This window comes from Halyomorpha halys, unplaced genomic scaffold (genome assembly GCF_000696795.3).
Source record: "Halyomorpha halys isolate HHAL.00 unplaced genomic scaffold, Hhal_1.1 Scaffold409.1, whole genome shotgun sequence".
In the NCBI taxonomy this organism is placed as follows: Eukaryota; Metazoa; Arthropoda; class Insecta; order Hemiptera; family Pentatomidae; genus Halyomorpha; species Halyomorpha halys.
The window spans coordinates 803,266-816,775 of NW_027115142.1; the positions used below are offsets into that span (position 1 = coordinate 803,266).

The 13,510-nt window shown below is 30.2% G+C and overlaps 1 protein-coding gene across 1 annotated transcript in view; it reads right to left on the reverse strand.

Annotated features, from left to right (window-relative positions):
• Window positions 1–7,857: 7,857 nt before the first annotated feature.
• Window positions 7,858–13,510, reverse strand: part of LOC106682370 (PP2C-like domain-containing protein CG9801) — a 13,140-nt gene continuing 7,487 nt past the window's right edge. The window contains exons 6-7 of the mRNA XM_014423177.2: window positions 11,984–12,172; window positions 7,858–8,319 (exon numbers count right to left, since the gene is read on the reverse strand). Coding sequence (XP_014278663.1) covers window positions 8,003–8,319; window positions 11,984–12,172 — 506 coding nt within the window. The 3' untranslated portion in view covers window positions 7,858–8,002. The remainder of the gene's footprint in view (window positions 8,320–11,983; window positions 12,173–13,510) is intronic.

The window sequence follows — 13,510 nt, forward strand, 5'->3', positions numbered from 1 at the left end:
GTCCTACATATGTTTTTTATCGATTTCTTAAAAAGTGTTACTAAGTAAACATATAACTGTTTGTAACTAAGCTACTCATATATTTGTAAAGTTGGGTTGTAATCATTACAGGAGTAATTTAATCACATGTTTCAGTTGCACTATGATTACAATAAGATAAACATTAAATAACCCAAAACATAAAAAATTAGTGGTTTTGAAGAACAACTAGTTACTAAAATTGTAAACCACAATTACAATTGTTTAAGTAATTGCAATTATTCAATACAATTACTTTTTGATGCTAGGTAATTGCAATAACAATTACTTTTTGACTCTTAGTAATTGCAACTACAATTACATATAATTTAACTCATATGTGAATTGTGCGCAATATATCTGGATACCATTTTTTGAAATTTTGAAGCCATTGTAAATCAGATTTTTTTCTATTTTGGTGTTAAATATTTGTAATTACATTAGTTAGTAATTACAAATACTATTTCTCCCCAATATATATATATATATATTTTTGCCCAACTCTGTATGTTGGTATAAGCCAGGATAGTAGAAAAATAGCTCACCTGACAAATCTCTACAACTCCTGTCTCAGGTTGGGGTACTTCTTTGAGTAATGAAAATGAGCTAGCCACTTATGGCTATTGAAATCCACAAATGGATCCTAGTCAGTCGACTACAGACTGACCAGCTTACTTCAGTTTAGGAACGAGGTTTTTGAGAAAATTATCCTGCGACCTATTGCTCATTAATTGTCCTCATCCCACTAGAACTGACCAGTCTTTGTCAGTATTGCCGTCTGGCAAATCTGGAGACAGAATTGAATGAAAAACGAGGCCACTACGGTTTTCTCAATGGAATGTGAGGAAGATTTTGAGACTGTGATCAATGAACATGTAAGACACTTCACGAAGCTGTATTAAAATATGTCTTAATCTGTGGAGTACCAGAACGGTCTGTGCTATCCCTAGTAACGTTTTTGAGAGTAAACAGCTGTTGGAGCGAAAAATAGAAAATCTTATGTAGCAGCTTATACTAATGATATAGCCATTTACAGTTTATTAATGAATGCTGAGACGACTCTAAGGCAGGGAGAGAGGTCCAGTGAGAAGATTAGAAAGATGTTGGAAGGGTTAAATATTACAATTAATCCCAACAGACCTTCTCTTTCCAGATGAGTAATGAATAAGTGCACTCCGCCTTAAGTCTGTAACGTAACAGGGAGTGATAACAGGCCAGCACGCCATAGAATATGCATGGATGTCACCCATGACAGACACCTGACATCATCTTGCCACTGACACACGAAAATCAGAATGATTAGGACAAAGTCTAGAAAATACAGTACCCATTAGTGTAAAGAAAGCTTTGTAAGACTTGCTGGCTAACTAAGGGAAACCATTCTCTGATGTTAAGACCAGTTTCCCTCAGTAGCTTAGCCCTTATTGCTTCAAACATGATGCAGATCATGACAACATGCTCAGCAGTTTCTGGAATTCCACAACTGGGGCACATTGTGTCCTACTCGAAGCCTTGAAGCTTGGCGAGGAATCATTCATGCCCAGTAAGAAATTGTGACACAATAGTCTGGGCGGACCCAAGTTCAATCTAAAACTATCCAGTTATTGATCATTCTATTAATAAATAATAAATACTATATCATCACATTAATAATTTTTTAATTTATAAAACTAATTAATATTAGTAAGAATTACAATGGAACAGAAATTGCCATGCATAACAGATTATACCACAAATGAACAACATAAGGTTCTGTAAAATAATAAAAATATGAATTATTATTATTGTTATTTATTTTAACAAAACTATTAATGTTATTAAATAAAACAGAATAATTACAATAAATAAAAGTTATGAAAAAATTAATTAATAAAATATAATGAATAAGTTAATAAAATGAGACAAATGAATAAAAAACAAAGCCAACAATTAAAACTTATTACTATAATACAGTGAATTATTGTTTTCCCTTAATTAAATAACATTATTTGAGACAACTTTTGATTTGTAATAAAAACTAGGAATTTTCAAATCTTCAACATATGCTTTTAAATCTAATGGTATATCACTCAGTGTGAAAGGCTAATAATTACTACAATAAATCTATCATACCTATCATTAGATGTTAGGCAGGTTTAACACAAAACTATCAATATTAGCCACCTTCAACTTTTAGGTTATGTAAGTTATTTTAAATTAACCTAACTTCAATTGAAACTTTGAATTAATAATTAACAATAACAGGATCAAATAGGAAAAACAAACCAATTGACATTATTTTGAAAAAAAAAAAACAACTAAATATTAGTTCATAATTTTTCCTTCCTTTAATTTAAAAAAAAAAATAATGGTCTAAGTGCATATGAGGACTTGATTATAATTTTAACAAACAATGCTTAGACTTATATCTCTTACAAGCTTACTTAATTATAACTGTAATTTCTTCCATATAATTTTACCTATGTAAATATTGTCTTCAAAGTAATAATAACCTCGACTAACAAGTGATCTGCTTGATAAGTTTCAAACTACATAGGTTTATAAGGATTTATTGGAGGATTGTTAGACCAATATACCTCAACAGTAACCATTATTGGTTAACCAATACATCCTAGCAGTTGTAGAGTATATGTAGCTAATGTAATATATGAACGATTCTCATTTTATAGGCAAGTTTTAATCTAACAAAAACTGAAGAAACATTTCTATGTAATAAAATATTAAATTTAAAAATTGCTTGAGTGAGCTACCAAAATACCATTACCACATAGACTCTTTCTATTAAACATTTTGATTTTCCTTTTACCAACAATGGGGTGCATTTAGGAGTCTCCAAACTTTCTCCCTTTATTTTTAAGGCATTACCAGTCAAAAAACAAAATGTAAGAGATTAAGTCTAGAAAAAAAGGGAACATTGGGGAAATTGTTTTTGCATGTAGTGCTAATCTGGAGCTGAAAGACCAAACTCCAGTAAAGAATGGAATTTTTTTGAGGAGCTAACCTTAACACACTTCCATCGTAAACTAAGATGCATACCTTTATTGTTACCATTATCATAACATTTATGAACATGCTATCTTTTAAAACTTTTTCATTTATTTTAATTTAATCATTGGAGAAGTTTGTCAGGGGTGCGGTCAGCAAAGAACAACATAAATAAACAAAACCATATTTATTTATTTTATGCCTACGTTTCGACCTGAATTTCAGGTCTTCATCAGGGGTTAGAAGGTAGGCCTGCAACTGAAACGTCGGCATAAAATAAATAAATATGGTTTTGTTCATTTATGTTGTTCTTTGCTGACCGCACCCCCCGACAAACTTCTCCAATTATTAATCTACGGTCAACTATCTACACCTCATTATTTTAATTTAAATTTGACGATTGTACGTTGTAAAACAGTTAGTAGAAACAATATTTTTTCATGTCAATTAAAGTGATTTAGGCAGACTAAAATGCATGAAAATGACATCGCCAAGTTGAAAATGTGTGACATAACTATCCTCGAATTGCTTTTGCTACCTCCAAATTTTTACAAAGTGCCAATTAGTATTTTTATTTTATTTTCATAATGATTATAAATAAATAATATGTTTTTTTGAATGGCATTCTTAAATTTCTAATACATAAGCAGCCCTAATGCGTACAGTTCATCTTATACCCTATGCTACTTGTTTCCAAATCCTTTAATCTTTTAAATCAGAATTTAATTTTGATTTTAGCCCCTCATAGAAAAATTAACAGCTGTATTTCAATGAAAGGCATAGAAAGGCAAAATGTAAGAACATGTAATGTAAAAAGTAAGAGTATACAAAACGTAAAAAAAATATAAAAACTTAAAATTTTTGAAGTTCAGTGAAAATTATTGAAATGCTACCATCAAAATTGCTCATAATCTGAGAATCATTGAAACACAATACAAAAAAAAAAAAAAAAAAAAAAAAAAGCATTATTAAAAATAATATAAGGTTTAGATTGATTTTGAGAAATATAGTGAAATTTAAATTTACTCATGATTAAAAATATTTAGAAAATTTTACACTATATTGCTTTTAGATAAGGCCTTACTGGTTCTCTCAGAGGCAATAAATATACTTGCTTCATAAATATAAAACTATGTTAAGATGCAATGAAACCCTACGAAATTGGCTACCTTCATGTTTATGGTAGGTGTAATGAATGGAGGTGCGACATCTAATATGGTAAGGTAAGTAGAAGTTATTATTATAAAATTATTTATAAAAATAACCTTATGAAACTACATAAAACAAATGACATAACAAGATTCTAACATTAGTTTGGAAAAGTAGTATTTTTATTTTATTTTATTTACCAAGAAATGGTAATTTATAAGAAAAAATTAACATAGAATTAATTTATGTACTAATAAACGAGTAATCAACAAACAATGAAAAATGAGATAAAAAAATTATCATAACTCAAATCGGGGTTTTGGTAGAACATGTTTAAAAGGTACTATTAATTAGCTAAGATTTACAATGTATACCTAAAAAAGGTGAGGAAAATTTTGCCAAAGCTGTAAATTTATTTCTCATGAAAGGCATTATTGAGAATAAGAAAGACACTGAAGGAATTATTTAACTCTTTAATTGCAAGATAGAATGTCATATTGCCTCAACCAAGTTAACTTTCAATTAATGATGCGAGAGGGACAATTAGCTAGACATCAGAAGGCAAAACATATTTAATGTAAGATTAATTTACTTTGGAAGAAACTGATATTTTCATAAAATTCTCACAATCAATTCAGTAATAATAAGAATAATAATCAAAAATTCATTATGAGGTTTCTAATACAAAGATGGGTGAACACTATAAATAAGAAGTTTTATATAGTTCAAAATTCATAAGTGATGAACAGAAAAAAAGATAATTAATATTCAAACAGCCAGAACATTTCTAAAAGAGACAGCACAGCTCTTAACAATAGGCCAACCAAGATTATTAATCCTACTAACTATTTATTCTTATTACTTTAAAATTCTATCCACATAATTTTTTTTTTTAAAAATATTTTTTATAATTATTATTTCTAATAATTATTATTAATTTTTAATAGAAGGTGGCTAAAATAAGAAAACTAATAATCTTTTTATTTCATTTTTTTTTTCAAAATATGTGTTTAAATGAAAAACTCTACCGTTTCAGAAAAAAATCTGTATCTTACAAAATTTTATAAATGGCTTTCTATAAAAAAATCTATGCACTTTGGTATTGTTCTGTTAGTAAACTCATATTTCTAATACCTTCATATGTAGCGTTCCAACATAAACTATAAAATATACAATTAATTTAATTCATTGTGAAATACCAAAATTAACATTATTTAAATTAACCGCAATGGTATTTAAACTAAAAAAAAAAAAAAAAAAATAAGGTAAAGGAATAGAAAATAGAAAAGGAAAGAAAAACATTAGTTATGCAGGAATAATAAATAAACTTTAGTTTTAGTGAGAGGTAATAAAAACTTTAGAGAAATTCAAATAAAATTATGTGATGTAAAGCAAACTAAGTAATTTAACTAAAATAAATAACTAGATGAATACCCTTTACTTCGGCTTACTAAATTGTATTAAAAAACCTTAATTATTGCAAGAGTTAGTAAAATACATCTATAATAGACAAAAAACAAGCGATTCATTAAGAGATATTTTAGAGCCATTACATTTTATATTAGGACAGACATATTTCAACAGGCACTAAATAGGAAAATGAGTTGTAAAAAATAATTCCAATTTAGCTGTGAGATACCTTATTCTCTCTACAGTCATAAAATAAAAATTACATTTTTTTTTTAATATTTACAGAAGTAATACTACAGTCCTGAATTAAAGTCAATTCCCACAGCCCTCATTAATATAAAAATAATTATTATATGCATACTTATTTTAGCTAATTAAAATTTTGTAATAAAAGCCCTAAAAATCCTAACAATAAAAAATTTATCAAAAGAAATAACAACACTACATAGCCAGAATAATTAAATAATATAAAATTACGGTAAACTCTCCCTTATATGTCATCTGTTAAACAGAGTCCTCCCTAATATAGAACTCACTACAAGAGTAAAATTCATACATTTTTTAACTGTAGCACAAAATTAATTACTAGCTTATTATGGAGTGTTCTTGTTTGATAATAAATTTAATAAATGTTTAATGTATAAACAAATTAACAATAAAATCACATTAAACTTTCATAATAATTGCAATAAAATAGTTACAACTTCAATAAAAACATTATAAAATTAATAATGTTATTTAGTTATCAAAACATGAATATACATGTTTAGTTATTCAAATTGGTGGTTTAATAAATTTGATAAACAGTATCTCATTCTTTTAATCACTTGAAAAATTATCTATGCTTAAAAATTATATTTATACTAAAAGGGAGAGTTTACAGAATAAAAAAAATTGTTTCTAGTTTATTATTATTCTGTAGCAAAGCATGTTATTTAAATACTTAATAGCTATAATTGATGTTCAACAAGCAACAGTGTATCGTTATTTTAAAATAATAATTTATTAATGGCATCGATTTTACTTCTTAAATTAAAACGTTTTAAAAAGAAGATATAACAAAGAAATTAACAATAAGAAAATGGCTGGTTAAGAAAGGAAAATGCAAGCTAGCTCTCTTAACAGCCCTCTCGGATACTTAAAAAATATCAATATAATATACACTAAAATAAAACAGTAGATTTTAAAATAAAAATAACAGTGATAGAATAACTAATGCTGTCAAAATGGTGGAATCCTTCATCTGAGGTAAAATATTGTGCTGAAAACAAGAACTTTTGTATCATGTATTGAATATTTAAACAAAAATATTGACAACTATACATCTACCAACAAATCTAAACTATAATTAATAAATAACACTTTTTGGAATTATCCTAAATATATAATAAATCATTAATACTTTGTAACTAGTAAAAAAATTATATCTCAAGTTGTACTTGATATTAATTTACATGTAAAAATTACACAAAAGTAATATAATATTCAATAACTGTACACCAGATAGAGGGAGCCGAGTATAAAAAATATAATAAAAGAAGCTTTTAAAAATAATTTTCAATGGCAGTACTTCTGCAGTAACCCATGAATCAATCAAACGAATTGAGAAGTGATATTCAGGAATTCATGGTGGAAAACAAAATAATTAAAGAAATTAGAATTCCATTTTTAATGCTTAATTATTAATATTATTTAAGCAAACTTCCCAGAAAATACATACAAATTATAAAAATTGGACATCTACATTACTTTCAGACTACTTTCTAAGGCTTTATCCTAGTCTGAATGATTTATTTAATAAATATATGACACTTGTATTTGTATTGCAAGTCCAGAAATAATTAGTCAATTTTGTGAAAGACAATGTACCCACAATCTAATCTTATTTGAAATGATATATTGACATCTTTTATGAGCCAAGCTGTCAGATATTGGTGACACATTGATCATGATCAAAGAAGATAACTCAAAAATTTATCAATAATTTCTTATACATAAAGAAAAAAAAAACTGGCATAAACTAAAGTAAAATATAACTAAAATAATATAAACCCATCATTTATAGAAATTTAAATTCATTCTGATTGAGCAGCCGTGACTAGTTAAGAGAGCTAAAGATGTTTCTAATTTTTAAATACTTGTAAGACTGAGAAATTGAAACAAAATAATAATAAACTTCTTTCATAGGATCCCTCCAACAACCAACCATTTACGATAATTCAAATCTACAGAATGACTGGATAAACTTGAGCTAAATGTTACACACAGATCAATATAATTAACCTCAATGTCTTTGGCAGTGGTATATACAATATTAACATCTAAAAAAAAGACTAAAAAAAAAAAAATAAAATAATTAAAAGCATCATTGCTTACAAAAATCATTTGGAGTAAATAAACAATATTAAATATAATATTGTCTTGCTCAAATAGTTAATTCTCAGTAGCTCGAAATATCTCCAACAACATAAGCAACAATTGTTGCATGGTCAAGTTTTCCTGGTACAGCAGCTAGTTTCCCACAAATTTGCCTTCTTTTAGCTTGCTGCATTGGGCCCTTGTCAGTGTATAGTTCTTTATCTTCAAGAAGCCTTCTCTTGGCTGATGTTAACCTTGTAACAAAATCCATAATAAGATCAACAAGTTCACGGGCAGATCTACAAGGTGGGCCTTTACCAGTAACACCATTCTTGAGGAGGTCTTCTGTCCTAAGAAGTCCAAGACGATGTCTTTCCTCAGCCTCTACTCCACTCAAACCTAGACATTAATTAAGGTATTACTGATTGTGGAAAAACATGACATACTATCTGTTAATGACATAAAATCAGGTATGGGCTTGACACAGTAAATATGAGTTAGTACACAACAACTTATTAAATATAAAATTATTTAAGAATAAGCTATCACTCAGAACTAACATTGTGAAGTGTTATGTGTAGATTATTCTCATTTATGATTATTCCAAAAGATTCAAAGGCTTAATTAAATATAGTACTTTGTCATTACACGCCAACTGGAAGACAATTAATTACCTCTTATCTAAAAAGCCAATCACTAATAATAATGATGCAATACAAACTGCTTTCAGGAATTCATTACTTTTCAGACTTAGAGCTTTTGCCAAGAAGGTGAAATTCATTACAAGAATTGTAAAGAAACCTAGAAATACATGTTTACCATTGAGTCCACCATAATCTTGAAACCATAGAGCTATCTAAATTGTTTCCTTTGACAAAATAAATCAAACTCTATGGGTGAAAGTCAGATGTATAATTTATAGAAGATTTTCAAAGTATAAAATGTATAATGTTTACCTCTGAAATTAATTAAATGGTAAAAACTATTGTCTACTGCTACAAATATATTTATAATTGCTTGTTCATCTCAAAATTCAATTCACCATTCTTTTACATAAGTCGCAATTGTGTTGCAATGCAACTTTGTAGTCATTGTTCTGTTTTTCTTGACTTACTTAATGATGAGTATTGATTTCAATTTCCTATTATTGGAGAGGCAGAAGATCTTTGGGCTACTTTATTTTTACCTTATATTTAGTTCAATCCGGAAACAAGGAGGAAAATAATATATGAGTGGATTGGTGGGAATGCAATGTATTTGCCTTTAATATACTCTATAATATGAGTCAAGAACGATTCCTAGTTTAAGCTGGTTAAAGCTCAATATACATATATTTTTTCAAAGACTGCCCTACTCGCTATTAGTAAATGTTTTCTAGGTAAGTAAGATGAGTTCTAATCATAGGACATTGGTGGTGAGACGGGAAGAAAAGATTTTTGATGTTATGATTTCCATGAGATAAAGGTAAGATAAGAGAGGACATTTACTAATGGAATGTTCATGGTATTGTGTATAGTGTGATTTGAAATAAATATGTAGCTTGACATAAGACAATTTCTTCAAGGTAAGCTAAGAAAGCCCCTATATATAGCCTCTTATTTATTATTCCCTCTAACTATTTTTGATGTTATGATCTAGAGAGAATGTAATGTCATCATACATCAACATGCTCATTATACAAAAAAGTATTATGAAATTTCTGCAATAGGACTAATGGGGTAACAAGAGGAGGGGAAGGTTGGTACATGTGAAGACCTAATGTGAAGCAGTAGCTGGTTGAGTCACTGGGCTAGGGTTATTTATCTTCTATCTGGTGAAAGATAACGTAGATATCATCCTGGTCCAAAGTTAAATGCAGAGCAATTTTACACATGAGTTAAGTGGGTCAGGTGTTAGGAGGAAATGCTGCCTATGCTTCGAGAGGATCCACACAATAGGACAATATTCAGGTGGTACTGGGAGTTTGTCAGAGGATATTTTAAGCTTGAGGACTCTCTAAGATCAGATCCTCTAGTCTCATTTGTGACTAAAGAAAACATTAATACTGTTCGGAGAATTTCCTGAGACATATGGGGAGTGACCTACCACAAGATAGAGCAGTCTTTGGTGCAGTAAAATACAGAAGTGGAGACAAAATGGAAAAGTCTCTAATGTAGCAGTATAGTGCAGGTGATGAAACTTCTACGGTTTTCCAACTAAGACTCAGAGTAAAGTGTCAGTGTTTAGAAATGAGGATACCTCCATGACTGTCCGGAAATCCAGATCTGTTAAAAAGAGAATGGTAGTGGTAGTTTTTAGTGTGAGGGGAATTTTGGAGCAAATGGTGAGGAAACATAGAAGACTGTCACAGACAAATGGTATACCAAGGAATGTCCCCCAAAAGTGATACAAGTTCTCCAGAAACTTTCGCTGAGCTCAAAAATGGTTCCTTACCATAATAATGCTCCAGAGCATTATTACAAAGTTTGCACAGAATATTTGTGTACTAGAATAAAACTGTTACAGCAACCCGTATGTTACCAACTTCTTGCAACTTTGTGTTTTTTCCTAAGGTGAAAAAAAGGCTAAAATGGAGTGTACCCATATCATAGATGAAATGTGGTAGAGTAATTTTAAAGACTGCTTTAAGAGAACAGGAAGTGCATTTTGTACAGTGGAAACTGTTCAGAAAAATTGTAGGAACTAAAATTATATTGCAAAACTTTCCTTGTGACTTTAATGAGTAAATGCTTTAATATGAATGAGGTACGTACCATTAATACCGAAATGAAGTTTGCATTTTGGAAATTACAAATTTAAGTTTTTATTTTATAGTTACCGAGGAAGTAAAGGTGTGACTATAAAGACCCAAAGTGCCTGGTTTGAAATGTTGTGCATTTGATTTCCTGGGGCAGTTAATATTTATTTCTTTGCGGTCCTAAGAAATGAATCTTGACACTCTCACATTGTTAGTACCCAGTGGCAACTCTGGTATCCGTCAGAGGTAGGCAAAAAATACCGATAGGCCCATTTGTCAGACTATTTCCATCCACCAGTAACCAATACCAATGACGGGCTCTCGCCCTTGCCCAGGAGGCCTCTGCCACCATAGTAGACGATCTGAAGAAAGATGGCTTAAGGGTGAACTCTGCTAAGACTGACGCTATAGTCATGTCATTCCAGAAAGGAAAACAGAGCTGCCTGCCTCAGAAATTTGTAGTAGACGAACATGCCGAAAAATCTCCAATTCTATCCTATACCTTGGCATGACTCGAGACTGTCATCTTACTTTCTCCCATCAGGCCAAGGAGAGACTCAAGATAGGCTGTCTCATATCCTATAGGCTGCACCACCTGCTCACATCTCCTCAACTCTCGCTACGCCTTAAACTGCAGATTTATAAATCCATTATAAGACCTACATTGCTGTACAGCGCCCCTCTTATGAGACAACTCTACAGAACTACAATAACTCGACTACAGGGCTTCCAAGAATCTGTCCTCCATAAGATCGTCCGGGAAACCACGCTCCAGAGGGCCAAAAACAGAGTTATACGTGAAGAGCTCCAACTCCCCACTGTGTCGGAGTATATGGGCCGACGGCACATCAAATTCTTTGATGGGTTGAAGGCCTGGTACAACCCACTTTTCAGAGATCACCCCTCCATCAAGACCTGGGAGGTGGCAGAGCACGGTTCCCTTAGTCGAAGTCCTCAACGAGGGAAGGCCTTAGACTCTTGAAGTCTGAGGTCTAAATTTTCACCATTCAACCAGCGGAATGGCCCCTCCCCGTTCCAATAATCCACTAGCGTAAGCTAACCAAGTTACAACCTTCATTGGACCCCTCACCTAACCTTATAATGCCAAAAGGCAATCCAAGGTACCCTTCACACCCAGCTATAAATATAGCATATCTCCTATATGTACGTACCAAATACCCACTAAAATCTTTACAGGAGGGTATGAAAAAAAAAAAAAACTACTATTAGTATACTACAATTTAAAAAATTTCCAGTTTCAAAATGATAAATGTGAGAATGACCCTATGATATTTTAAATCGAGTAAATCATAAATATTAAATTACCAGCAAATTTTCCAACCACTGGATCTAGATTATCAGATACTCCATCAGAAGTAACAAAAACTATATCTCCAGGATCAACTTCTGTCATTGCACAAGTAAGATTTGCAAGTTCAGGATTGGTTCCATCCACTGGTCCTAGGGCTCCAAGAGCATCTCTCATATCCCTCATTCGATGTACGTCATGAGAACCTTAACATAATTGAACAAAAAATGAATGATGAATAAATAGAGACCATAAATAACAGTAGAATAGTGTACCATATTTACAATAAATAGAGATATAGGAACAACTGTTAATTTTTTATAATTTTATATTAATTTAAATGCGAATCAATGAACAATCAAAAACATAGAGATCCGTTCCTGATATTGCTTCTGCTTCAACAGATTGTGCATGGGTTGAGTAAGTTATTTCACCTCAAGACAACAATATTATTTCTGCTATAACCACTATTCGAAGAAACAAAGGCAATTAACTTCATTTCCAGAAAATATTTTGAATTTAATCCAACAATTATTTATAACATTCAATTGAATATTCAAGTTCTTTATAATTTCAGTGTATTTTAGCAATTTTTCAAATTCTTAAGTATGGACGGTTAAATAATATCATAATTAATATACCTGCTTTTTATAGAAAATTATCATTATAATGATTTATAATTCTTTATACAATGATCATGTTAAGATTATTTAACAATATTACTCAAATGAAGGTAGTTTATCAATACTTCATTTGTACACCATTTTTTTTTTTTTTTTTTTTTTCGTATTAAGATTTTTTATAGTTATGTTGTTGACATTAAAAACCAACTCAACCATCTGACATTTTGATGTTTCTAAAAAGATGATTCCTTATTAAGGAAAAAAAAAGGAATAATAATAAAATAATATATTCATATAAGAATTCATTGTAACTTTTGAGAAATGTGAAATATTAGCATGCAAAACAATTCCATAAATGAAATAGGGTGTATTGTGAAAAGCAGAAAATATGAGTATCATTTATTAATGATCAATAAATTATATTAAATATAATTTTATATTTTAAAATATTCTTTGAATTCATGTTTGATTAAAGTCAACCCTGTGAATTCAGGTGTCCTCCTGAGGCACACCCAGTATCTATAAAGTGAGTGCCCTTAATTGGGGAAAAATCTTGCAGTTGAGTGTGATCTTGAATAAATCACTTCCTGGGATAACCCATGTTCAAGAAATAGTACTTCCTTACAAAGGCACTGAACCCTTAACTCTTCATGGGTTGTAGTTGAACAGAAAAAAAGGTATTTAAATACCATAGAAAAATAAGTACAGTTAAATTGATGAAAGGAATATGGTCCGGGTGCAGTCAAGAAAAACTCAAATAGTAGAAATATACTATTTTAATGAGCCAACATTTCGCCCCACATTGCAGGGCTTCTTCAGGGCTAAAAAAGATACAAACACATAGTTACAAAAGGAAAACAAAAACATAAGTGTAAAATAACAGGGGTATAAAATGTAAAAAAGTAAGATATAATAAGAAAA